This window comes from Falco naumanni, chromosome 6 (genome assembly GCF_017639655.2).
Source record: "Falco naumanni isolate bFalNau1 chromosome 6, bFalNau1.pat, whole genome shotgun sequence".
NCBI classification, from domain to species: Eukaryota; Metazoa; Chordata; class Aves; order Falconiformes; family Falconidae; genus Falco; species Falco naumanni.
The window spans coordinates 78,610,934-78,638,290 of record NC_054059.1 but is presented as its reverse complement, the minus strand read 5'-3'; the positions used below and the strand labels follow the sequence as shown (position 1 = coordinate 78,638,290).

The 27,357-nt window shown below is 41.5% G+C and overlaps 1 protein-coding gene across 3 annotated transcripts in view; it reads left to right on the top strand.

Annotated features, from left to right (window-relative positions):
- Nucleotides 1–397: 397 nt before the first annotated feature.
- Nucleotides 398–27,357, top strand: part of ITSN2 (intersectin 2) — an 87,422-nt gene continuing 60,462 nt past the window's right edge. The window contains exons 1-2 of one of the 3 annotated variants that reach the window (XM_040597849.1): nucleotides 398–504; nucleotides 15,753–15,816. In XM_040597849.1, coding sequence (XP_040453783.1) covers nucleotides 15,786–15,816 — 31 coding nt within the window. In that variant the 5' untranslated portion in view covers nucleotides 398–504; nucleotides 15,753–15,785. Of the gene's footprint in view, nucleotides 505–564; nucleotides 818–15,752; nucleotides 15,817–27,357 lie in introns of those variants that run through there. The other 2 variants (XM_040597851.1, XM_040597850.1) reach the window with 2 other exon arrangements.

Genomic DNA, 27,357 nt, shown 5'->3' with positions numbered 1-27,357 from the left:
ACTGGGCGGCGCGGCCGGCTGCGGGGGTCCCCGCTGCAGTGCCGCCGTGACCCCATACCTGTACCCCCGCCGGGCCGCCGTGTTCCCCGGCCTGTCCCCCCGTGAGCCCCGGGCCGTGCCCCCGCCGGGCCCAGCAGCGCTGGCGGCTCAGCCGGCGCGGGACCCGGGCGGCAGCGCCCCCGGGCAAGGCCACCCCCTCATTTAGGCTGCGGCCTTGCGCCCCAGGCACCGGCACCCCCTCGCCCCGGGCCGCCTGCCCGCCACTGGGGATGGCGCGGCCCAGCTCCGCCGTGGGAACAGCCGCCCACCCCGCGGCCTCACCCGGGCTAGGAGCCGGCACCCAGCGGCGCCCGCGGCCCCGGCTCCCCCCGCCTCTTCCTCAGCGGGCGGCCCCCGCCTCCGCCGCCATGTTGTGGGGCTGACGCCGCCGCCGCGGGAGGCGGAGGAGGAGCTGGAGGCGGTGGCGGCGGCCCTTGCGGAGCAGGCGCTCACGGGCAGCAACAGGTACAAGCGGCGGGGGCCTGCGGCTCCTCCGCGCCCGGAGGAGCGGGGCCACGTCCCGGCCCGACCTGACCCGCGAGGGCGGGCGCGTCCCCAGGGCGCGGGGGGCAGGCGGGCGAGCTCGGGCGGTGCGGAGCTGTCAGCCCGGCCGCCCCGCGGGGCCTCGCTGCGGGCCCGGGGCACGGCCGGCCGCCGCGAGGGGAAGCGCCTGCTCCTGCTGCCCTGTAAGCGCAGCCGCCGCCCGGGCGGTGGGGAGGAACGGGCGAGCTTTCTGTTACGCCAAGCTGCTGTATTTATATTTTACCCTCTCCTTCAGGTTGGTGGGGTTCGGCTTTTTTTTTTTCCTGTTTCCTCTTAAAATTAGCGGTTTGCCTGCGTTTCGCCCTGCCGGAGAGCAAGCGAGGCCGGAGCCCGGCGGAGGGGCCGGGCGCTGTCAGGGAGCCGGGCCGGGCAGCGGCTGCCCCGCTCCCCGCCGCACGCTCCTGGGTTTCTATGGGAGCCGCTCTTCCCGGGAGCCGGCTCCACCGCCGGGCAGTGAGGTTTCCCGGCGCCGGGCGGTGATGTTTCCCGGTGGGCTGGGCTGCCTGCCGCCGCTCGCTTTCGCTTTATTGCCGCCCCTTCCCCTTGCAGGGCACCGGCACCGGCGTGGGTGCCCGCCCGGCTCGCTCTGCCCAGGGGGGCGCCCGGCCGCGGGAGGGAGCTCGGATGTGTTCAGACACCCCGGTTTGTTGCGGTGATGATGGTGGTTTTGTTTCTTGTAGTGGCAGTGAAAACCTAGGATTTGGAGCGATGGAACTGGTTTCTGCAGTTAAAGTTTGTGAAGTGTTGTGCCTGTAGCTAGGCTGGCTTCCCGGGCTCTCGGCCTCACACCGCGGCGTGTAGTAATGCAGAAAATAAAGTGAGGCTGAGGTGCGTGATGGGTTCCGTAAGCCTACTATTTTGAATGCATTAAATGGTTTTCATAGCAAGCGACGCTTTGACATCTGCCCTGTTGCAGAGCTTGAAAGTCGATTTTGCTTTCGATAGTACCTGTGATCTTTAACTTAGGCTTACTCGGCTGGAAATTCCCCATCTGAAACAGTGGAATGAGGAGTTGCAAGCTGCTTGTTCGTGCATTCCGGCTGCCCTGTCGTATGCATCTTTGGGAACGTGGTGTTTTTTAAATTTGTTTTTGTTCGTGCTTGCCTGTGGTGGGAGCAGCTCCCACGCTGGTATGTGCACAGAACACGTACGAAGTGTGTGAAGCGGTATGGCTTTGCCACGGTGTGGGTAACGTCAGTGGTACATAACGTGCAGTTTGTTTTCAGGAATTTTAAGTTGTTCATCTGAAACTTCGTTCAAATTCAAAGACTATAGCTGTAACAAATGTTTATATTCATTGATGTGATGGTGCTGTTTAGAAACAACGAACATAAGGAACTGATTGGATAAATAGGTAGCTGGGGTTCATTCTTCTACTAAACCTCGTTAGTTTTTGTTTCCTTGTTTCCAGTGTACCTTCCCTGTTTGGTTTGTCTCTTCTTTTTTTTTTTTTTTTTTTTTTTTATTACTTATTCTGACTAAGCTGGGAGCAGCATTCACACCGCTGTACCTCTGGGTATTTAGAGAAATCTTAGTTCAGACTCTAGGCTTTGTGTGTTAAGACAATTGCATGTATCCCTGCAAACATGGATTTGGGCTGTTCCATGCTCTATTATACACAAATTTTGGTTGGATTAGCCTCCTGACTCAGATGCCTAAATTAGATAAGTGAATATGCTTCTCCTTTTAATTACTATCCTGAGGGAATTGCACTTAGTTTTTCTCCTCTCTCTATACAAGATTGAGAATATGGGATGTGTCCCTGACTGAGTTGTTAGCTGCCACTGGAATATAAAAAAAAAAAAAAAAAAGTATATGTTCCTATAGCACTCACAATAACAAAAATGCAGTACCTGTGGTCTGTTTGTGCTAATAACTCTATGGGCTTATCTAGCATAGGTGCTGTTGTGCTATTAGAGCTTTATGTGCTTATTTTTTCCACCGTTCTTGTGAACAAAGTGAGATAGGATAAGGCAGAAGTGACCCATGGATGACTTTGAACTGTGGTTGAGAAGCCTTTATTTATTGAGATTCAGGTATTACAGTAATTGGGACCACGGCACTTCTTAAAGTAGGGTGGCTTTTTTTACAAATATTTCTGTTATAGTCTTTAATATTGAAAAGTGAATTAATTGCAAGCCATGGGAAAGTAGCAGCTATGAAAAACAAAACTAAGTTCTGTAGATAATAGTAATTCTTCACTGAGTTACTCTTCTGGAGTTGGCGGGGAAAATGGGACAACATTTGAGAAGTGAAAGGTGATGTACGTGCTTTGCTTGGGGCATTATCAAAAAGTGCCATACACCTTGAAAACAGGTGTTTGCCAGGAAAAGATTGTGATTAGTTTCTGAAAAGCAGTGTAGTCCAGATTGCAAATTGAGTACAGGTCTCTGGTCTGAGAGATAACCTGTTAATTAAGAGTTTACAAGTAAAGTCTCTGCTCTTACCTGAAAAGATTTAGTTTGATCAGCGTGTAAAATTTGTGAAAACAGCATTTAATGACATTTTCTTTTGAAGTCCAGATCTGTTCTCTTTGTCTTTTTAAGACTGGTTCAAAAGTCAGACACTTTAATTCCTGGCCTATTTTCACTTGAAAGGAAATCACATAGAATGGTTTGGGGTGGAAGGGACCTTTGAAGGTCATCTAGTCCAACCTCCCTGCCACGGGCAGGGACACCTTCCACTAGAGCAGGTTGCTCAAAGCCCTGTCCAGCCTGGCCTTGAGCACTGCCAGGGATGGGGCATCCACAGCTGCTCTGGGCAATCTGTGCTGTTGCCTCACCACCCTCACAGTGAAGAATTTGTTCCTAATATCTAATCTAAGCCTACCCTCTTTTTAGCCTGAAACCATTCTTTCTTGTCCTGTTGCTGCAGGCCCTACTGAAAAGTCTGTCCCCATCTTTCTCATAAGCCCTCTTTATGTACTGGAAGGCCACAATAAGATCTCCTCATAGGCGAGGTGCTCCAGCTCTCTGATCATCTTTGTGGCTCTCTTCTGGATTTGCTCCAACAGGTCCATGTCCTTCTTGTATCTCCAGTATCTCAGTTTTTGAAATGGCTTTTAACTGCTTCTATTTGCTTTTCTTTACCTGAAATCTAGTCATAGAGTAATAAAATTTTGAAGGCACTTGTAGAGATCATCTGGTCCAGCCTTCATTAAAATGTGGCATTAAGATGGGGCTGACTCAGAGCCACATCTGGTTGTGTTTGGACTACCTCCAAGGGTGGAGATCCCATAAACTCACTGGGTAGCCCTCTGTGGTCTGGTATCCATGCTTGGTCAGAGTGTATCCCATCCCATTGCCCACGTTGGCATTGAAGACTTTAAACAGTATTGGCCATGGTGTCAACCCCTGGGGAACATAATTAGTTCCAACCGGATGGGACTTTGCATGACTGATCACAGCCCTTGGAGTCTAGTGGTCAAGCTAGTTTTTCACCCACTTTACAGTCAACCTATTCAAACTGTATTTTACCAGTTTGGCTCTGAGGATTCTGTGGGAGATGTTGCTGAAAGCCTTTGTAAAGTCAAAACAAGCTGCTTTGCCCTTGTTCCCAGAGCCAGTCATCTCAACACAGAAAGCTATGAGATGCATCAGGTGTGGTTCATCCTGGATAGATGTGTGCTGGCACCTTCCCATCATCTTTTTGTTCTATAAGCATTGGCTCCCAGGAGGATTTGCTCCATAATCTTTCTAGGGACTGAAGTCAGACTTAGCAGCCTTTTGCATTGGTAAACTGTTCCTCTTGCCCTTCCAGAAGATGGGTTTGATGTTTGCCTTTTTCCAGTCATCAGGATCCTTGACCAGTCACCAAGACCTTCCAGAAATCATAGAACTTGGTCTTGCAATGACATCCACTGGTGTTCCTGGCAGCGCTGGTGCTGTGATTTGTTCCATATGTATGTGTGCTATACTTGCTTGTTTTCAAGTTACTTTATTTTGACTTCTGAAAGCTGCTTTCGGTTCCATGTAATGCCACATCTCTTGGCAAGGTATATTAGATGATGGATCCTGCCATGTTTTTAAGTTCTGGGGGAAGCTTGATGTAAACGTAGTCCTTTTGTGAAAGTCATGAGAGCAGTAGGTTGTTGACTTTGTGAATTTGTGGTGTTGCTTTTAGATTGGAGGGCTTATTTCATGTGGCTGAATGATGTGGGAAATTCAGTGACCTTTCTTTACCTTTTTTGTTTTAGGTGAGAACTGGTGATTATAAAGATAACAAAGATAATGCAGAGCTAATTAGAGAATTATCTTTTTTTTTTTATGACTGACCTATTTCAAGCACTATCACTTGTCAGTAAAACATTTAATACAAAGTGTTCTTCGAGGTCCAGAGGTTGATCCTAGGCATGGGGTGAAATAGGGTAGTTTGTTTTAAAAACACATCATCACCCTTTAACTTCACCTTTTAAAGCTGCATTTTCCTTGTGTACCCTGCTTGATGATTGGTGATGCAACAGACTATTTTTAGGTGGGAAGCACTCTTCTTAGGGTGCCTGATCGGATTTTTGGAAGTGCTAAGCAGCTGTTTTAAGCATTCCTGAGATTTTCAAATGCTTGGTTGCAAATATTGCAGGTGCCTGAATGACCTCTGGAAATCTGTTTTGAATCCGGTTGGTGTAGAACTGGGAGGCTTACCTCTACCTGTAAGTTCAAGTTCCTTCCTGTGACGGACCCATGTAAGTTGAAATTTCAAACCAGCTGTGAGCAATGCCACTGGTGAAGCCTTGTTTTCTGTGGCATTGGCTGTCCGAGTCTAATCAGCTGTAAGCTTGTGTTGAAGTTTTTCTTATGGTTAGTGTATTTAGAGCATCTTTTATTGATCCGGCTTCTTTAATGTCTAATATTAGTATGCAAACATACAGCAGTCTGTTGGGGGCACTAAATTTGGTACTGTCTTCTCTGTCTGGTTGCCTTTTTTCATGAATCATGTAGGCAGTTAAGATATTTGCAAAGCACACCCTTCTGTTAATTTTGGTTCACGTGTGATGATGGGAGTCATTGAAGTATGTATTAACTACTCGTGTCTCATACCCTTTGAAAGCCAAGCTAAGGACTGAAGCATGCTGGTTACTTGGTTACTAGAATGTTCCTCCTTTCAATGATTAACTTGTCTATCAGGATTTATTTTATTATCAGATTTATTTAAGTGTAAGTCTCTAGAAAACAAGAAAGGTGATTTTATTTCATGAGGAGTCTTTGATTCTTCTTACATTCATGCATACTTTGTTTTATTGCCCATTGCAAGATTATACAGAGACTGTAGTAACTTTTCTGGTGCTGTTGTGCCATTAGCACCAAATGTTCAAAAGGTGAGGATTAGGTTATAGAAAAATCATAAAGTAAATGTGGGGCTGATGAAATTTTGGTTTTCTTCACATCTGGAATGTTTAAGACTTTGTCAGTATAGGAATGCAGCCGGGCTAGGTTGGTTACTTGGATCCTAGAGTTAAAAGTAATGGATTGAACATTAGTGTACTGATGAGCACAGTGTTGTGTAACTCTTATTTTCAGAACACCACATGAAATTAAAGTGATGTAACATGATGACAGTAGCAGCACAATTGGAATTACCTAATAGAGGACAATTACCTGAGGACTATTTTTAAACAATTTTGCAGTTACAGATAGCTGAAAAAACATGGTTGATCCAGATAAGTCACAGCTTCTTTGGAACAGTGATTCTGAGAGCAGCCAGTTTGACTTGAGACATTTTGACATAGGATGTTGTTGCTTCAGAAGTAGCAGATAATGATTCTGAGCTGGCTTTCCTAGTGAAAATTTTCAAGGCTGATTGTGAAATGCTGTGGCACTGGTCATGACTGGTATCTGCAGTTAGTGATTCAACAGCATATACATGAAGTAAGGGAAGAACAGGAAATGGGAGTTACTCTTCTTTGTTCCTAAAAATATAACTGGAATGCAAAAAAATGACCTATTATGGCTATACTAATAAATGTATCAAAAATCAGAGCTGACTTAAGTAATACTTTTAGTCTTAGCTTTCAAAGGTCTCAAGAATTCTATTAATCAAAATCTAAAACTCCCTTGCTTTTTCCAATAGGCTCTTAGCGTAGTCATAGTATTGTGGTAGGGCAAGTGTTTTTCTGAGATATACCTTTGCTCACAGGGACTTTACATGACACTGAGATGTGTGTCTAACCCAGGTGATAATTAATTCCTTAAGTTCATGAAATTAATTTGTGGTGGTCAGAATATTATTACTGTATGCTGTAGAGCTCAATGTTAAAGGTTAAGAGACCAAATCTCAACTGGATGCTTTGAAGGACCATTCTTGGTAATATAGTGTGGCCAGGACTTGTGGCTGAGAGCAGGGTCAGACTGGGGCAGAAGAGGTGCTGTGGCTACGCTGCCTGGGTCCAACTCAAGACCAGCTTGGCTCCTGGGGCTCCCACACTGGGTGGGACCTCTTGGACCTGCATTACACCCATGTTCTTCGATCTTGCTTTGGGGAATGCATTTTTGCCCACCCGTTGCCCCCCTGGAATAATGCCACCTAGTTAATTTGTTTTTGGTTTAACTTCCTTATATTGATCTTTGCTTTTTCTCCCGTGAGCTTTCCCTGGTTTTTGTTTCATTAAAGATAAACTACCTTTCTTTGCTTTAAAGGCCTCTTATGGCCTGTCTCCTTTTTGCTTGTCATCTCATTCAATTTTGAGGAGTTAAGCCTGAGATGGTTTTGCGCATCTACCCAGCTGGAAAGCAGATACGTAAAATGGAAACCCAAGTCTTGCTAAATGTTTTGCCTTCATTAGTTTTACAAATGGTGAAAGTTTGTTTTCTGCTGGGGACAGAAAACTGCCCGTGTATTCTATCACTGCTATAGCAGTCCATTAGATGTTCTGTATGTTTTGCACTGTTACCTGGGACTGAAAACCAAGCAATAAGTTAGGTAGCAGTTCTTGTATCATAAGGAAAAGATAGTATTAAGAATTCTTCTGTTAGGTTTTTTTTTTGCTGTGTTAGGAGGCAGATTTTGCTTGTGCTTCTGATGGAAGGGAAAGGGCTCAGAAATTTCCTCTTAAGATAGTAAGATTTCAAATGGATAAGCTCGTAAGTAATATGCTGTGAATGTTCCCAGTCATGGTTGAAACAAGATAATGAAAAGAAGAGAAAACTCATCAAAGATTTATATTTTGCCTAAGTCTACACTGGCATAAATTAGGAATCACGGTGTGAAAGTGGAGAATTGCAGGTTTCAAGGTGTGTGGACGCTACATCTTAGGGCTCTTGTACTATGCTTGCAAGTAATTAGATGTGAGAATTGATGTATTTCAGAACAAGATCTGGAAAAAACAGCATATGGAGTGGGGAGTCATGTAAATTAGAAAGTAGGAAGCAAAAAAAGTGTATTTTAAGTTACCACCCATTCAGGAGCAAGTGTATCTCAGCTCTCTGGAAAGGTTATAATATGCAGGCTGAAGTTCCTTCTCAAAGGTAGAAGTTTAGAGCCTTTAAAAAAAATAACCTTATAAATAATCTACCCTCTGCTTTTTTCCTCTTTTTTTCTTTGCCTTTTTAAGCAAAGCAAGCAGAGGTGGTGAAGTCTGTCCATGTCTGGGATCAGGTTCATGAATGTATTCATCCAGGGTGTGACGGAGCTGGGTTAAATTCCCATCTTTTCCTGAGGAAGTTCATGTACTTGTCTCCTGGGAGAAGGGCCAGGGATTTAAATAGTGAGCTTCCTGAAGCGGGATTCTCATACCCACCTTCGGAATTTCTTCTCTGCAAGAAGAATCAAAGCTGGAGGAGCATGGACAGAGAGGGACCTGTGGCTCTCTGGTAGAGAATTTCATGTAGGAAGTTGAAATCCTGAGTTTGTGTTACTATTCTAAACATTGTGCGTGTTTTTTTTAAACAACTGTGCAATAAAATGCGGAAAGGCCATCTCCTAGGAGGAAGCAAAGATCGGTATCAATTTCTGAAAACAGAGAGGAGAGTTGAACTGGATCTTGATATTTTGAATGGGTGCTTTCACAGCTGAGCAGCTGTGTAAGAAACAGAGTAAACCCATCAATACTGACCACACAATTATGTTTTTTTTAAATAGAAACAGAGATTCTTGTATTTTGCATGGCATCCATTTTGTATGGTCACTATATTCAGAAAGCCCGTTTGTCAGGCAAAGTTGGCAGAAAGATACTTGTCCAAAAAACCCCCACATTTTGTGTTCTGTCTTAATCACTGTTTGGAAGCAAATTGCCCTATAACAGTGAGCAAGGAAGGGACTGCATACCATAGGGTTAAGAAGTAACATATTTAACACTTTTTCTAACACCACCACCCCCCCACCACCCCCCACCACCACCCCCGAAATGTCCAAATATTAACTAAAGTTTGCAGTACAGTACTTTCATCCACAGTAAGGGAGGCAGGGGGAGCAGGAAGAGCTAGCTATCTGCTAGCTACCCAGGACCAACTTCTTCCTTTTGTAACTGATGTCATTCATTTATTATCAGGGTGAGTGGACTTTGTGAAGCTGGTTGCAGTTCTTTTTGAAAAGGCCGTGTCACTGCATGTAACTCTACTGCATAAAGGAGATAAATTCTTGGCGTGCCAAAATGTTGTGTTGGTTTTCTTTCTTTTTTTAATTGGTAAACTTTTCTACTGATATGTGTTGAACAAAGAGGAATTCTAGACTGTGCTTGTTTATAATGCCTTACTAATGTTTATTATTCTCTGATTTTCAAGAGGATAATAAAAACAAAAAAAAGCACAGAACAACTACATGGGCTATTATACTGCCACTGTTTGCTTTGCAAATACTAATGAGTAGTCTTTGTGTTGTCCAGATCTACAGGTGTTGCAAAGATAAATTGGTCAACTAGTACTGCAATCTCTGTCCTTGCTAATTGGTTCTTGCTGCAAAAATCTCCAATATACCTTCTCTCTGTCCTTGAGAAAAGCAAAATAGTACTGTGTCCACACGTGGTGTTTCTGCTGTTTGCTTTCTTCCAGTTAAAATGGATTGGACAGAGCCTGATGCACCAGACTGTCATTCCTACTAAAACTATGTGGCTGCGGTTTTTCTGAGAAATATTTTGAAAAAAATTGATTCAAGTATAAATATTAACAACGACTGTGGTAAGGCTGTTCTTCGTAAAATGGCAATATGCCTATGATAGAAGAGAAGCTTTTTCTTTTTGCTTTCTCCTGCAGTCTGCCCAGCTCTAATGTTTTCTAATGCTTTCAGCAGGGTGGTAAGGTCCCCCCTGCTTCTTGCAGTCTCCTCATTTCTTTTTGCAACTTGGGTCAACTACAGTGAACACAGAGAGGCAACAGAAGTTGCAGTTTGGCAGGTCAGTTTGTGAAAACAATTAGTGCTTTAAACATTGGGACTAGTCAGATGGTTTGTTTACAAGAACTTGCTGTTCTGCTATTTAAACGTAACATCCAAGTTTTCCTGTTTTCAGCCTAAATGGCAGCATGGCTTAATGTTATGTACAGTGTTCGCAGGGATGTTTTGATACTTTTTTGTTACAATGTGGATTTGTGATGTGGCTGTCATGGTTTCTTAGGACTGATAACTTGGAGTTCACCAAGCACCTCTCCTAGAACATTTTGCAGAACCAAGTAATTTCCTGTGAGAGATTCTGGTTGGAATGGCTGGTTTTTCATCATCTGTTTCAGATACTGGTTATAGTCTTCCTGAGGCTTTTTTTTCTTCAGTAGATGTTTCTATATGGCATTGGGTTTCTCTATGATATTGTGTAATAAGTTTCTTCAGACATTTATAACTTTCACCTCTTAATGATTAAAAAGTAAGTTTGGCCTACTGTGAGACTATTTTGGTGAGATTTCCCTTGGTAAATATATGGTGCACACCTGTGTCTTAGACAAAGGTGCTCTTACAGATGGTGACTAGAGCAATTTGGAATTCATGAAAATAAGCTGCTTTTAACTTTGATACATGCGTAATATCCAAGCCTTTGGGGTGTGCTGTGGAAATGTAAAAGGCAGAATGCTTGTTGAGAGCAAGCTCTATTCTTTGATAGGGATTGTTTCTACAGACCTTTGAAAAATGCGTGTAGACTTTGAGTTTACTGGGCTGTTTCCTCCTTCCTTAAAAATTTGAATGAGGGGAAATAATGTTGCAGTAATATTTTTATTTTCCTTTTTTTTTTTTTTTTAACCTTTCAGTACAAATTAGGAATCTGTCACTAAAGAAGCATGTGTGTTTGGTGTAACCCTGGTGTCCAGATGAAATGGATCTGTGCAAAGGCATAGAATAGTGTCTCAGTGTTGGTGTGATCTGAAATCCTGTAAAAATCTTGTTTATGATTCTTGGCTGCTTCTGTAAGGTCATAGTTTTCAGTATTATTTATAGGGGTTAATGTAGGAGGGTTTTGGTGCCTTTCAGGTCTAGCATTTTAAAGTATGACAAGGTCTGCCTATAGGCATAATAGTGAGATGTTAGAGCTAAATCATGACTTTATTGTATCACATTGGTGTAATGTACTCTTAGTACAGATCTGTTGGGCAATTCTCTCTTGCTTTTGGACCTAAGTTTGGTGCATCTACATGACAATGCCTGGTACAGACTCATTGGGCTGGGTTAGTCCAGGCTTGGGAAACTTGGAGAATTTTCAGGTACGCTGAAAAAACCTGTGTTGATAATTTGGGCTGTCTGGTCATTATTTTTGAGAGCGCTGCACTGGAACAGATTATCAGTGTGGTATTAGAAACATCTGATCTTGGACTCTTTTTGAAAGGACAGTGGTATTGATGATAACTCGGGTGTGCTGTATTCAGTGTCTGAATACAGTTTCTAACTCTCCTTGACATGAGCTGTGAAACTTCCGTTATTGCAGAATGATTTGGGTTGAAGGGGATCTTTTAAGGTCATCTAGTCCAACTCAGTGCCATGGGCAGGGCTACCTTCTGCTATACCAGGTTGCCCAAAGCCTCATCCAGTGTGACTTTGGAACATTTCCAGTGATGGAGCATCTACAGCTTCTCTGGGTAACCTGTTCCAGTGCCTCACCAACTTACTAGTAAAGAATTTTCTTCTGTCCAACCTAAATCTGCCTTCTTTTAGTTGAAAACCATTGCCCCTTGTTCTGTCACTACAGGCCCTCACAAAATGTCTCTCTCCAAGTTTCTTACGAGCTCCCTTCGAGTATTGCAATAAGGTCTCTCTGGAACCCTCTCTTCGCCAGGCTGAACAACCCCAACTCCCTCAGCCTGTCCACACAGGAGAGGTTCTCCAGCCCTCTGATAATCTTTGTGGCCTCCTCTGGACTCACTCCAACAGGTCCATGTCCTTCTGATGTTGGGGACCCCAGAGGTGGATGCAGCACTGCAGGGGGGGGTCTCATGAGAGCCGAGTAGAGGGGGAGACTCGCCTCCCTTGACCTGCTGGCCACCCTTCTTGTTATGCAGCCCAGGAGAGAGATGGCTTGTCATACAGGTTAGCGAAAGGCAGTGGCCTTGTGTATATAGCTGGTGTTAACAGTGGGCTGGAGTTACCCCAGCTGGTGAAAATGAACCAGGAACACCTGTGCTCCATAGATGCAGAGCTTTCATAAATAGGAAAGGCCCTCACCAAGTTAACACGAGGACTTTGACTCAAAATTTTTCAGTCGAAATTATCTTAAAATATGGTATAGTTGAGACTCCAGGGACATCAAAAAGAGAGAGGGGATTTATATGTTTTGTGTGCATGGAGATGCCTGCGTTACTTCTCCCACTCGCGTGGTCAGCAGTTGGGAGTTTAGAAAGCTCAATCTATGTGAGCCCTTGCAGCAAAACCAAAGAAGGTGAAGTCTGACTTTCTCTATAGGTGTAAGTTGTATGAAGTATTTTAAGAATATATCTTAAGATTTGGGGCTTTAAGAATTAATTATTTAATTATTTAATTAATTATTATCAGACTTGTATTGTCTGATAATTAACTGACTTGCCATGGTTTAACTCCAGCTGGCAAACAAGCACTACACAGCTACTCGCTCACTCCCTCTCACCCAGAGGGATAGGGAGGAGGATCGAAAAGGAATGTAAAACTCAGGGGTTGAGACAAGAACAATTTAATAGGTAAAGCAAAAGCTGTGCATGCATGCAAAGCAGGGAATTCATTCACTACTGTCCATCAGCAGGCAGGTGCTCAGCCATCCCCAGCAAAGCAGGGCTCTGTCACATGTAGTGGTTACTCGGGAAGACAAACGACATAATGCTGGATGTCCCCACTTTCCTCCTTCTTCCCCCAGCTTATATACTCAGCATGACATCATATGGTATGGACCACCTTTTTGGCTAGTTCGTGTCACCTGTCCTGGCTGTGTCCCCTCCCAGTTCCCTGTGTTCCTCCAGCCTTTTTGCTGGCAAGGCCCAAGAAACTTAAAAGTCCTTGACTTAGTATAAACATCACCCAGCAACAACTAAAACCACCAGTGTGTTATCAGCATTGTTCTCACACCAAATCCAAAACACAGCACTGCACCAGCTACTAAGAAGAAAATTAACTCTGTTGCAGCTGTGAGGCAACTTGTGAGGCTTTGCCTTGACTACTGTGTGCAGGTTTGGGCTCCACAGTGTAAGAAGGATATAAAAATATCCAGATGTGTCCAAAGGAGGTCAATAAAGAGGGTGAAAGGATTAGAGGGAAAGACCTATGAGGAGCAGCTGAGGATACTAGTTTGTTCAGCTTAGAGAAGAAGTGACCAAAGGGTGACCTCATTGCTGTCTACAGCTTCCTCATGAGGGTGAGCGGTGAGGGAGGTGCTGGTCTCTCCTCTCTAGTGATACAATGCGAAGGAATGGCTTAAAGTTGTGTCAGGAAATTAAGATTGGGTACTAGGAGAAAGTTCTCCACTGAGAGGGTGGTCATGCTCTGGGACAAGCTCCCCAGGGAAGTGGTTGTGGCCTCAAGCCAGCTGGTGTTCGTGAAGTGGTTGGACAATGCTCTTAGATATCTGGTATAACTTTCAGGTTGTCATGTGTAGAGCCTGAAGCTGGACTTGATGATCCTTGTTGGTTCCTTCCAACTTGGGGTATTCAATGGTTCTGTGATTCTGTTGTAATTACTTACTTAAAAAACTATAAAAGTGATCTGAAAATAAGACAATAATATACATTGTAGGAAAGATTAAATGTGTAGCCTTTATGTGGTAAGACTGTAAATCTAGAACAAGTCATGTGCAGGTGGATGTCTCTGTCAATGCAAAGCTCTATTGAGCTTTGCTCTGTTGATTCTGGAGATACTCTCCAGCATCCTGCTTCTGTGCCGTGGCTCTCTTCTAGCCCTCCTTGACAGAACAGCTTTTGAAGAGAAGCGTGCAGTAGAAACATTTAACAACATTGGAAGCATTTTTCAGGAGGGCTATATATAGATTTCAAGTGTCTCTTGGTAGGTTGCTGGTAAGGCCTAGGAAGGGGATGCTGTAAGTAACCTAAAAATACTCCAGTTTGTTTTAGAATTCATGTCTTGGAGTAGATCCACGCTTCTTTTTTCATCGTTCTGCAGCTGATACCTACCGTCACCCTGAGAGATCATTTGGACTCGCCCATCTTTCCACTTTATGTGTATATGTATATGTGTGTGTGCACACAGAAATGTATGTATAAGCGTCTTAATGACTGTCTGTAATGTGTCAGAATTAAAAAAAAAAAAAAATTACTCACTGGACAGTTATATAAGCAACATAGAGCAAAATAACTTAAGATAAAATACTGTTCTTCGTGTATTTTGGGGAGGGACCAGGTCCACATGGGGTTATAAGGATTACAGATGACCCAGTGAGAATGAGCGATTTGTGGCCTGTTACAGTAGCATGATTTTAGATGTTATTTTTAGGATATATAAATAGCAATAAAAATATATATTACATTATTATTATTATTATTACATTTGTTTGCTTATTTATATCTTTATATATTGAGTGGATTGTTAGCAAGTGATGGCAGACATTTTTATTTGTATTGCAGAAATGGGGAATAGATACAAAAAATGCTCTCCTGTCCACACATGAAACCAGAGTTCTTTCCAGTTGTGTGATTTTTCTAATGAGATGTTGTAGGAGTTTCCTTGCAGGGGGCGGGATTGTGGGAGATGTGTTATTTCTGTACTTAATATGAAAATCTGTGGTTGTATATAGAGGTGAAGGGTTTTTTTTGGGGGGATGGGGGGTGGGGAGAAGGTTTAGTATCTGAAGAGGGAGTGCCACAGGGGTCTGAGATGTGGGTGGTTGGTTTTTTTTTTTAATGAAATAAAAATGCCCTGAACAATAGTTTCCGCATGTAGTGCGCAGGACAATGATGTGTAAATTTCAGTATTTATCTATCCCATGCAAAGCAAAAGCTTGCTGCATTGTCTTAGTTCTAAGTTTGTAAAGTGGTGTTTATGCTTATCCCTCAAATAAGTATTGGTGAATATTTCACAATTCTAAATAGCATTAATACAGGTACTCTTAAAAGAATACATACTAGAAAAAGAAAATAAGTCTTTGTACTCTGATATCTACGATGAAAGTAAATTATATTGAGACTCCTTTAAATGCTGCTCTGGAGTCTGCAGTAGCTCTAGCAGAGGAATAAGTTTGTTGTGTTGGTTATGGGAAACTGACTACAAATTTTGATTAGGAAAGTCTTTTTTTTTTTTTTAATACATGATGTGAGAGTGTTTTCTTTGTAAAAAGTGTGTGGAGTAGTGAAAGAGATAAATTTTACTAATTGTTCTTCCAGTTTTGCTCAGAAGAAGCATTCAGTTAAGAGAGCTGTATACGGAACTATTTTTATGATACGCTTAACTATTTGCCAGGGAGAGCTGGAGGAGGTGTGCTAGGACCTCCAGCCTGTCCTTCTGCCCGGAGAGGGCTGTTTGCCACACCATATGTTCTGACATGTTGTCAACTGTTCTCGTACATTATGCAGCAGTTGCTAAACAGTTGGTACTGTTTTCCTTTAAGAATGTGCCACTAGGTTCAGAACTGCACTGCATACTCTCTAAAAAAAAAAAAAAAAAAAAAAAAAAATTCCCCCACCCCCTGCAAAACGTAAATTCAGCTTGTTCAGCAGCATCCTGAAGCCTGGCATTGTTTGCTATCGGAAGTGTGAGCTAAAGGGGACAGACGTTCCCCCTACTCAGCGGGAGCGGAGAGCTGTGTTTTGCCCTTGTTGCATTATTAATGGAACAATGTTTTTATGTTGCAGATGGCTAAGAGCTAGCAAGGCATATTCAGGACCATGATGGCTCAGTTTCCCACAGCCCTGAATGGTGAGTAGCTCGGGTCGGTTGGTTTAGGTAGGGGTGGGAGCGTTTATCTTCCTTTTTTTGTTTGTTTGTTTTTTTAATGCTGATTAAATAGTACCTGCAGCAGCGTTTTGGTCAGTTTGCTGCAGATTGCTTCCTGTAGACTAACTTGTACTGTAAGACAGGGAGAAATTCGGTAGAAGCATTACTGCAGCATAATTTGGAGTACAGATACGCCTGGACCATCTAGTAACCTCAGATCATTTAAAGGGCTGAGGAATGTGTGACTTGTAGTGTGAATGCTGCCTGACTTCAAGCGAGGAATATGCTAAGTAATAGCTGATTAAACTTGCATACCTTTTCTGTTACGTAATTCAGCACAAAATGTGTTTAATTATATGTGATGCTATTTATTTTAAACCAAAATATTTGAATGTGTTAAGCAATATGCTACATGGACAAAAATAATCAGTCTTTCTCAAAAAAAAAATATTTCAAATTTTCCTCTTTATTCTGTGCCCCATCTACTATAGAAACTTTTGGATTTGTTTCTTGGTGATTTTTTTTTTTTCAGAGACATCCTGAGATTTGAAAACTTAAAATTGTTTCTCTGTGTATGTGTGTGTTGGAGCTCTTTATTTCTAGAGCAAGCTTATTGGTGAAGACACAATTTGCAAATATCTGCTGAGAAATTTGATGCTTGCATGTTGTTGTTTACAGAGCTGGCCAAAATGAAAAGACAAGTGTAGGAATAATGCTTTCCACTTCAGCTAGTCCAGATAGGGAGTATTTCTCCCAACAAAAATAGGGAAATAGATGCAAGAAGTACTTCTTGTCTCATTTATCTGTGAAGGTTACTGCAGGACTGGAAGGTCTTTAACTGATTTAGAAACTTGTCACTGCTGATAAATTGGGTGAGTAAGGGGAAGTTTTTTTTTTCAGAAGAACATTCAGATTATAGATTAAATGTCCTCTTTTTTACATATATTTTACATCTGCATAAAACACTTTGTGAAAAATAATCGATGTGATCAACACCTTTTTTTATACAGTCAGCTGCAGTTTGCTCCAGACTTGGTTTCACAGATTTTAACAATAAAAGAGATGTAAAAGGAGTCAATGTATTGTATATAATAGGGAAAAATCTAAATACCAGAATTCCCCCCCCCCCCTTTTTTTTTGACATAATGCAAAAGTATTTTTTAATTTCCACATGCTGTTTGCTTCTCATTTTAAAATAAACAGAGAAGCTCTCTTTGGGGAGAATACACGTTTATGTTCTTGACTGTCTCTGTGGTTGATTTAAACATAAACTATTTAGTATCTTTTTTTTGGTTTGGCTTTTTACTCCTTCATTCTGTTGGCAGCTTGCAAGTGTATTGACAGCACTGAGCACATACATAAATTGATCTCAGAAGTGTTAATTTGGGAGAGTGATCCTTTCTTTGATCTGAAATCCCTTGGGCAGTACTGTCTGCTGCTCAAAAGGAACAGTGCCACACGATTCAGCCTTTCCCCTGGCAGAGTTTTACCGTGTTGAAAAACATAGTAGAATAAAGTAAGAAAAATAGCAGGCAATAAATGGTTAAACTATTGTTCCTCACAGAATATTTGGATGATTGTCTGTAGTTTTGCAGATATATTTCTTAACAGAATTTATTAAATTGTGAGCAAGTCAGGTGGGGACAAGAGAGTAGTTTTAATGTGATTACTGGCTAAATACCAAGCAACCCTTGCTGTTGAAATTGTTCTTCCCTGCTGCTTACTGCCGCTGTTGTTCGCATTCAAAGTAGATCACCTGCATTTACCACTCATTGCTCAGTGGAAACCTGTAATTATGTTGTTAGGCCTTGGTAGTGACTTCAAGCATGAGATGAAGAAAGAGGTTATGTGTGAGGCAACTAGACCATTAGGCGTTGCTGCAGCCTCAGAGCACTGGCTGCCAGCTACACCTTCCTGCTGGCAGAGCGTTGACCCTTTCCTTTTGTATCCTGCTAGGGGAAAATGGTGTTTTTTCATCTGGGGAAAAAACCTCTTACTCTTATCAAGGTACAATATACTTAGCTTTCAGTTCATTAGTAGTGGAAGGCATAAAGTAGTTCCTGTTTCAAGATTATTTTTGGCATTCAATGTTACAGAAAAGTGAGCGGATGTGTCTGCAAGTGCATAATTATATGACACAGGGTGACAGTGTTTGAGAACTGCAGGGTTCAAATGACAAAGCACAATATTCAAATAGTCTCAAACAAATACAAGTAGAAGGTGCTATAACACTTTATTTACCAACCTAAGTGGAGAAAGGGAAGTCTGTGCAGGACCTCAAGAAGGAAGGGTAACTGAGTCGTGTGCTTGAAGTTCCACTTGAGAGACTCAACTTCGCTGAGGGCACCTTGAGCTGTTCCTCAGATCATACTTCCACCAGAGCAGGATCCCAAGACTCTCCAGCCTCAGCATGTGGCCAGTGGCCAAACTGCATGTACTAAGAACTGGCATATTCTTTTTAAGTTATGTGGCCAAGTAAACTTCAGCTTGTTGTAGCTGTTGTGTGCTTGAGGGGCACATTGTCTTGCTAGACCACTTACCTTTCTTCTCTGAAGTCACGAAAGGATGCAGTGAACAGAAAGGAGTTCCCTTTGACTCTCTGTTTCCATCCACAGTGACCTTTGTGGATACCTTACTAACAGGCTGGAAAGTCCAAGAGGAAAGACTTAAAGAGCGCATGTTGATTTTTGTCGACCTCAGGGTAGACCTGCCAGTTACTACAAATTTATCTCCTGTGCAAAATATAAAGGTTGTGATGACATTTTTTTATGAACAGGCAAGGCTGAGTAACATGTTTCTTCTTACGTAGAAAGGCTGCCAATTACAAAATAGACATGCAGCACCAGATGGATAACAGACATTTATCTCTGTGGAGTCCACTTCTATAAAAGAACTCTAGGCATATCCATCTCCCCAGTCTGCAAATGAGATCAGGGATTCCCTACTGAGGATTTAGTTTTATCCTGTGACAGTCTGAATGTTGATCATTATGACTGTGAAAATGATAAACCCCCCCCCAGTTTCTGGTAGTTTATTCTCCATGCATATAGCTCTCCATCTGGACAAAGCTTTCTTAGGAATTCATCCTAAGTCTTGCAGAAGCTTTTGAAAGTGGCAGTTAGTTACACTAAATAACAAATACCTTCAACAACTGTATTTCAAAGGAAGGAGTCAATACACTAACTACAAAGGCCAGTTTGAAGGTTAAAGGCTTTAACAGATTAAAATGTACTTCCACTTAATTTGTCTCTGTGACTGCTGATAAATATCACAGAGCAGGAAGAAGTACCCTTCACTGCCACGGGATGCCTTCTTTACAGCTGAAGAGCAGTTCCAAGATGTGGCTATTTTCCCAACTCCCCTTCTTCTGCAGGGTAGAGTTTTTCAGGGTTTAATGTCCATGCTGATGCTGGATCTTGGTTTGGGGAGGTTTAATCTTGATGGTTCTGCTGAATAAGGAAGGCAGTATTTGCTGATCAGTATCTTTCACATTGTTTCCTTAAGTATCATTGGAATTTTTGGGCTGTGCTTTATTTTGTTTATGTTTTTATTTGTCCTTCCTCTTCCTTCCTACCACCTGTTTCCTTTTGATTGATTTTTTTTTTGTGATCCAGCAGGAAAATACCTCTGATAAGAGCATTACTTTTTGCACCTCAGTTTAACTCATTTCACATGATTCTCAACTTTTGTAAATCAAACTGAATGTTATTCTGTTGTGAACAGAATTGAGTTTTGTGTCCCAGCATTTCAGTGTGTGTGAGACTAGAGTAGACACAAATGGTTCGAGCAAGGTCCTGGTTCCACTGATGTGAAGGGTAAAACACTCGTGGATGGTAAGTCCTGCTCCATCTAGAAGTCTGTCCCAAGATCCATGGTCTGATGATTTTTTTTTTTTTTTTTTTTTTTTTTTAATTAGGAGAAACCCTGGTCATCACAGTTGAATTAAAAACTACTGGAATGCAACCTGACTCTTAACCTTGTGTGCACTTAGATACGGAAACTGTAGGCTTGGATATCAACAGGTGTAGATAAAAGATACTAAGCTGAATTAGACCTTGCAAAGAAAATATCAGAACTTGTTCTCCCATCTGAAAGACGGAAAAGGAAAGAAATTCTAGGACAAGGACAAATATTTTCTGTGTCCTTACTTATAAATTAATCCTTCCTTTTACTTTTCAGTGATGAAGGTGGTGTCAGTTGATACACAGAAGAAGTCATGTGCTCACATTAGACGGGTGTATTATCTTCTTGCACTATCACATTTGCAAAAAATGAGATTTCCAATTTTATGTGCTGTATTACATGTTTTCTTCAGTCCTTTAAGTAAGTAAAAAATAGTGCTCTAGGACCGTGGAATACAAATTCTTATTCGTATTGAATTATAAGGATAATAAGATTCACACGGAAGATGTAAGATGAAATCTTGGAAGGAAGAAATAATTAGACATGGAGGCAAATGTTGAAGGGAATAAATGGAACTAGGTTTCAAGAAAGGAAGGTTGCACCTTATGCCTTCCTCAGTAACTGACTTCTGTAGACAAAGTGTAACAGATCTTATGTTTGGACTACATTAGAGAAGTAACTAGCTAAAAGGGAGAGAAAATGCAGATTTTGAGCTGGACTTTATAATAGTGTTATTCTTTATGGATTTTTATCTTGAGACCAGCTTTAGCTGTTATTATTTGCGGCAGCATCATCAGTAGAAAGCAAATGTGTGCTGGTTAAATTGATTGATGATGCAAACTTAGGAGTCATTTTCCAGCCAGAATTACACAGTGTGAACTGCATATCATTGGTTAAATTTCATCATGTTTCTGTTGCACTGTCTTCAAATAGCTTTTTAGTCACACCATTATGGTCTAGAAGAATTTTTGCTCTATGCTGGGAATCGTCAGTTGCTGTGACTAAGAAGGAAGACAACCGGATATATTAGATGATTGTGTAATAATTGCATGATTTGAGGGAAAGGAAGTACATCCTAAAGTGTGGTGGGTGAAATAAGGAGTACCAGTGCATAAGGCACTGGTGAGACATCTTGTGGGATATAATGTAGAATTTGGGTTATCTGCTTAGGAGAGGAAAAAACCCAGGAAGTGTAATAGATGCAGAGTTAAGCTTCACTGTTACCCAGAAGAAAGGCATTAAGTGTTGAGAAAGGAAAGAGATTGGCTTTGTTAACCCACCAAAATAAAAGCTTACTGTTGGGTTTTTTTTTAATTTCACTGTATTTACTTTGCAGTAAATAAATTTGCTCTTTATTTTTTCTAACTAGGAAGATAAACATCAAGGAGGAAAAATAACTTTGAAGTGCAATGTTAGCACAAGGTTAAATAGAGATGAATCAGATGTTGGTGCAGTTGGTCTGGAAATGGGAACAGTTCCATCAGCAGTGGTGTTCTGGACCATGGTCAAGGAAAAAGTCTTGATCGCCTTAAGGCAGAGCTTGCGTTTTAGGAAGGAGTTAATGTATTAGCGTTTCTTGGAGTAGCAGCAGTCTGGACATGGTGACCTTGGAAGTACCTTCTGTTCCTATGCTCCTAAAATATAAAAAATAAATAAGAAAAATTAGATAGTAACCTAGTGAAGATTACTGTTAGGTCTTCATCCATTAACTTACTTTAAGCTGCTTTGTCTTGCTGAGATTTTATTTTGTTAGTATAATGTCTTAGCTTTTGTAAGGTAAGGTTACGCTAGAGTGGGGAACCCAGGACGGGTTTTATCTGGAATAAAAATAACTATAATGCAAGCTGCTTTATTCATTCTGGATGTCAGTGAGACCTTCTGATGGTTTTTCTTCAAAGCATATAAAAACCTAAACAAATAATACAAGAAGATCTATAAATACTTTCCCAAAATGGAGCCAGAGGACTGAAGGCTTAGCTGAAGGGACTCAGAAACATATATCTATCATTTGTCTGAGCTTTGACTGTTAAAATTTTCATTTCCTTGAAGGTTTAACTCCAGAAGCTTGGGAAGTGTGCTACTGTGATAAACCACTTTGCGTGGTTGTTGCAGTTTAGGGTTGACAGGCATTGTGTGCAGTGGTATCATCTTAACATCTACTGAATTCCATGTCGCCTGTGATCATCGTGGCCACTTCGAACAGGCCATAGACGTTATTAATTGGTATTGGCAGAATGAGTTCAGGTTTAGCCCACTAATTACAGTGCAAGGATAAACACATTTTTAGGCATTGTGGTCCGTCAAATGTATTTCTATAATGCAGTGTTACTTTAATTAGGAATCTTGCATGTTCAGGCTTTTCAATATACTGCATCAGGCCTTTAGGACATCCGTTGGTTTTCCTACAATGGAACAGTAACCCTAAATCATAATGGAGATAGCTAGAAGGGATGGAACCCTGGAAACCTGAAAGAATGTCACTGTTCACAAGACTGGCATTCTTAGCAGGTGCCTTCAGAGAAGATATTTTAATAACTTAAAAACATTTGTGGTTTAGTTGGATGTGAAGTTCTCTGTGTGCGAGTCTCAAGAACAGGTAAGGTTAGCTGAATATCAAGAGGTATCTTAGTCCTGCTTATTGAAGTAACTTGTTCAAAAGTAGTATTATTTTTTTTTATAATAGTTGCTGTATTTTAAAGCTTGTACCAACATTTTCCCTTGCATTTCTCATAACCATAATTTTGTTTGTGATCTCTGCAGTACAGTTTTTGTTTCTTTAGGAAACATGTATTGCCTGAAAGGCATGGTTTCACTGTTATCGAAGAACTCTGCACTTGTTACAGTGTGTGTTGATACTAGTATAACAGTATGGAAGAGAGTATGCTTGTGTGTTTTTAAGAGCTACAGGTAAAATTTTCTGTGCAACAAATAATAATGCTTTCACAACACTATTTCACAAGAAATATTCAAGCTTTGGGGGGAAAAAAAAGTGTGTGTGTGTTAATGTATAAACTGCATCTGATAGAGATGATGTGGGCTGAAAGGCCAGCAAAATTACTCCTCATATTTCTCTATATTCAGACTGGATTAAGAAATACACAGACAATACTTTTTAACCTAACTTGAAGATAACTTGACATCCACCAGGCTCACCTTTCTGAAAGTTAGACACTTTGCTATTGCCAGGATCTGTTACACTCCAGGCTCTGGAAAAACCTAGAGTTAGACATGGAGTAAGAATATCTATGAAAAAGGGCCAAAGAGAGAATGCAGCTCCTGTGTTAAGGGAGACTGAATGATTAGAGCTGCTCTAGTTTAGAGAAGAGACAGCTGAGTTGAGGATCTGATAGAAATCAGTAAAGTTATAATAGCATAGAAAAGGCTGACAAGGGGAAGAATATTCACTATTTTTTTGTAACTGAAAAGTAAAGCAATACCTAGTGAAATCACAGAGCTTAAGGCAGGCTGAAGAAAACAGGTTGGTTGGTTTCACATAATGAACAACTCAGTTTTGGGACTCACTGTCTCAAGATGCTTTGGAACCAAAGGTTCCAAGTACATGGAATCAGAACTTGGGGAGGAAGGATCTGTGCCATGGCTATTAGATGGTTTTGTGGGTTGGTTTTTTAGTTGTTTTGGGGGTTTTCTTGGGTTTTGGTACTTTTTTGGCTCAAGAAGTCTGCAGAATTACTGGTTTCTGACAGCTGAGAAACTGATACACAGGGAAGAACTTTGTTCCTAATTCTATTCCCTAAGTGGCCCTATGAGCCACTGTGGAGCCAGGATTAGGGACTATGGCATAAACTGATAACAAGGTCTTGTGAACATAAATTAGACAATTTTAATTCATTATATTTAAAATCAGACTCCCTAGTGAGCTGGTAAAGTAGTATTGTATACGTACTGGATATAGTTTGCAGGTTCTGCTAATGCGTAATCTTAACATTGTAAGGAGTACCGTTTAATCTCTGTTATTCTTGTTCTTGTTAGCTTGGTGTTGTCTTCTAGTTTTCCCTCCATGTTTTCTCTCTGTCAGGACTAGAAATTACAAAGTGGAGGGTGACAGGAATGATCAACCATACAGAACAGCTTCCATATGAGGAGTTAATTGCATTGACTAAGACATTTCACCTTGGAAAAGAAATGGTGGGGATGGTGGATACAGTGGATGTCACCTTCTCAAGGTTATTTGCTGTTTTGTAGGCAAGGGAATGTTAATTAATCTCTGATAACACAAGAATTAACCAGTATCAAATGAAAATACCATTGGCAGATACCAAACAAACGGAGCACTTTGCAAGGTGTCAACTAAACATTGAAAGCCATAAGGAGCTGTGGGTGCCAAAAAGTTCCTTAAGCAATTGAGAGATAAGTGGATTTTCCTTCTGTTAATGATCCAGGAGCTACACTGGGGGCTGAGAAGCTACACTGGGGAAGTACCACTGTGTGCTTGCTTCAGCCTGTCACTCCGTGCCGGACGAGCTTAGCTAGGTGAATATTCTGTCTGTACTGGCTGGGTCATTGCTGTTGTTTGTTTCCTAAATTGTGTCCTAATTTAATTTTATTCTACCAAACATTTGTGAAATGCCTCTTCGTTTTGCTTCCCTGCCACGCTTCCTGTGTAACTTTATTAAAAATTTGATGGTTCTTCTCTTTTCCTCTTTCAAGTCTGTATCCCAATTCTCCGTTGTAAATTATAGCCCATCAGCCTTCCTCCTGGTCCCAGACTTCCTCCTCAAGTCTGAGAACCCGGAAATGTTGGGTTTACTCTAATGGCCAGATAATGACAAGAAGTACAAAAATTACTATAAAGGATCCAGTATTCCATGAACAGAGTTCTGCTCTGATTTTTATGTCAGTGTATGTTTTTGTAGAAGAGTAATTTGCTATACTCCACCTAATTTCAAGGTTCATTTTGCATCCTCTTACTTGGTATTTATATTGCCTGCATTTCTCCCAGTGTGGAAAGGTTTGCTAGCTGCCACAGGTGGAAATTCGCCTGAATCGTATTAGGTTTGCTACATTTCACAAAGATTTGCTAGACAATAATTAAACAAATTATCCTTTTGTAGATTTTTAGTTAAGTTGTAGGGTTTTTTGTGAATACTGGTCAGCAGCAGCAGTATAAAAAACCCCAGTTTTCAGAGGTAGGAAAGTTTTGTCTAAGCTCTGGTGGCCTTTTTCCTCAAACATGGTGACTCAGAACTTTCTTTTCCTCATTGAAGACTTTGATGCTATACAAGTTGAGAGGAGTTCACTCAAAAAAACTTCTAACTTGTCCTAAACTAAGGGTAAGCATATCTTCAGTCCTCTGTGTTGCAAGGGGAAGCAAGGGTACAAAGGCTGTCAGCTGGAAGTATGCTTACTGTAACAACAAATGGAGGCAGGTCTTGCAGCTGGTGGTGGGGAATTTGGTAAAGTAGGCTTATTTTAAGCCTTGATAATATTGCTTGCTTTGAACTTTTCATATCTTCCATTGGAAAGACTCTTGTAGGTGTGACTTTTTTCTTCTCTCTCGCCTCTTTTTTTCTTTTCTTTTTTTTTTTTTTTTTTGTCCCTCTGTCTCTAAAATCCATCCAACAGTATTAATTGCAGGACCAGCCAGGGCAGTGCCCGTCCCCCTGCGCTGGGCACCGGTGAGGCCGCCCCTGGACCCCTGTGTTCAGCTTTGGGCCCCTCACTGCAGGGGGACGTGGAGGGGCTGGAGCGTGTCCAGAGCCGGGCAGGGGGCTGGGGCAGGGGCTGGGGCACAGGGCTGATGAGGAGCGGCTGAGGGACCTGGGGGGGTTCAGCCTGGGGAAGAGGAGGCTCAGGGGGGACCTTACCGCTCTCTACAGCTGCTTGACAGGGGGTTGTAGGCAGGGGGGTCGGTCTCTTCACCTGGATAACAGGTGACAGGACAAGAGGAAACAGCTTCACGTTGTGCCAGGGGGAGGTTTAGGTTGGAGATTAGGAAAGATGCCTTCACTGAAAGGGTGGTCAAGCCTTGGAACAGGCTGCTCAGGGAGGTGGTTGAGTCACCATCCCAGGGGGTATTTAAGAGATGTGTAGCTGTGCTGCTTAGGGACAGGGTTTAGTGGTGGACTTGGCAGTGCTAATGGTTGGACAAGACTATCTTAAAGGTCTCTTCCACCCTAAACAATTCTATGATTCTGGGCAAAGGCGTGGATATGTCACTGGATGGAAGAATGGGCTTGTTTAATGTGCTGCATCTGTGTTAGTAACTCAACAACTACAGGTGATTTCAATGGCACTGTTTTTCCAGATTTGGCAGAAAATACTTTGATATTTATTGCTACTGTTTAATCTAGATAGGGGGAAGGCTTAAGCCAAGACTGTGTGCCAACTTTTTCCTGTAAGAAAAGTTAAATTAGCTTTCAAGAATAAAGTGTGAGTTTACCAAATGTTGTAGGTTACAGTAATTGCACTTTTTGATGAGAAATAGAAAACCTGTTTCATTAAAACTTCAAAAAAACCTACTGAATGAGTTGTAACAAATTCTATAGAATACTAGTGTAAAAGGTAGCATGCTATTGTGCTGTTGAGAGTACAGCACAATATTATTTCCAAATATATTTTATACATTAGTGGAGCTCTAACAAAACTTTAAAGAAGATTTTTTTGTTTGTTTGTTTTGTTTATACATCTTCAAGTAAAATTGCTGCAGTTTGCTATATCTATGTATCTGTATTTTGCCTTTTTATTTTCTTGGTGTGTTGCTTTCTGTTTCAGTGGAGCTTGACAGTAATTTAATTAAAAAGCAGTTTCTGAAAATGGATAGCCATAATGAGCTAAATGATTCTGTGATTTTTATAAAGTATAGAAATACTGTCCTGTTATTATAAAGGATATTGGAATTGTCAAGTTGCACTGTAAAATCCAGAAAACCAAGTGGATCTTTACTGTTAGCATGGGCTAGGCTATTGTGTATCTCAAAATTGTTTTAGGGATTATACTTGTTCTAAAAGCAAGGATTATGTTTCTACATTGAGATCATTACATGGCACAGAAATGTTAATGTTCTTCCTTTACAGATTGATTTTTGTGTATCAAAGAAGGAGGATGCCAGTGACCATCATCGGGCAAAATCATACGGAGTTCTGCTCCTGTTTTGTAGGAGCAGGTGGTTAATTTAAAGGAGCCCAGTATTTGATTTTAGTGAACTGCTGAACCTAAGGATTCCCAGTACGCCAGAATATCTAGAAATCCTGTACATAATGTAGAGAATATGAATTGTACACTAAAATACAACGTGGCTGCTGCTGCTTTGTCCACATTTCTGTAAGCATGCTTCTCAATTAAGCAAGTGTTTCTCAGCCAAATCTGTATAGCTCTGCACTTGCCTGATGCTATCTAACAGCCTGTCTGCAGGTAACAGTTATTTTTTGATAACACATGAGACACTTGAAAATCTTCAGAAATTCTCCTGGCTTCAATGGGCACAATTCTTGTCATTTTAATGAAAATACAAAATTGAAGGAGGAACATGTTTCCCTTCTCTTCAACATGCTTTAGCTACAGCTGTTTCCTTTTAACTATGTGTACCTTAAACTGCTGAAGTTCTTGTTAAGTGTAGACATACCCCTTCCCTCTGGCACTTGCTGCAGTGTTGCTTAATAT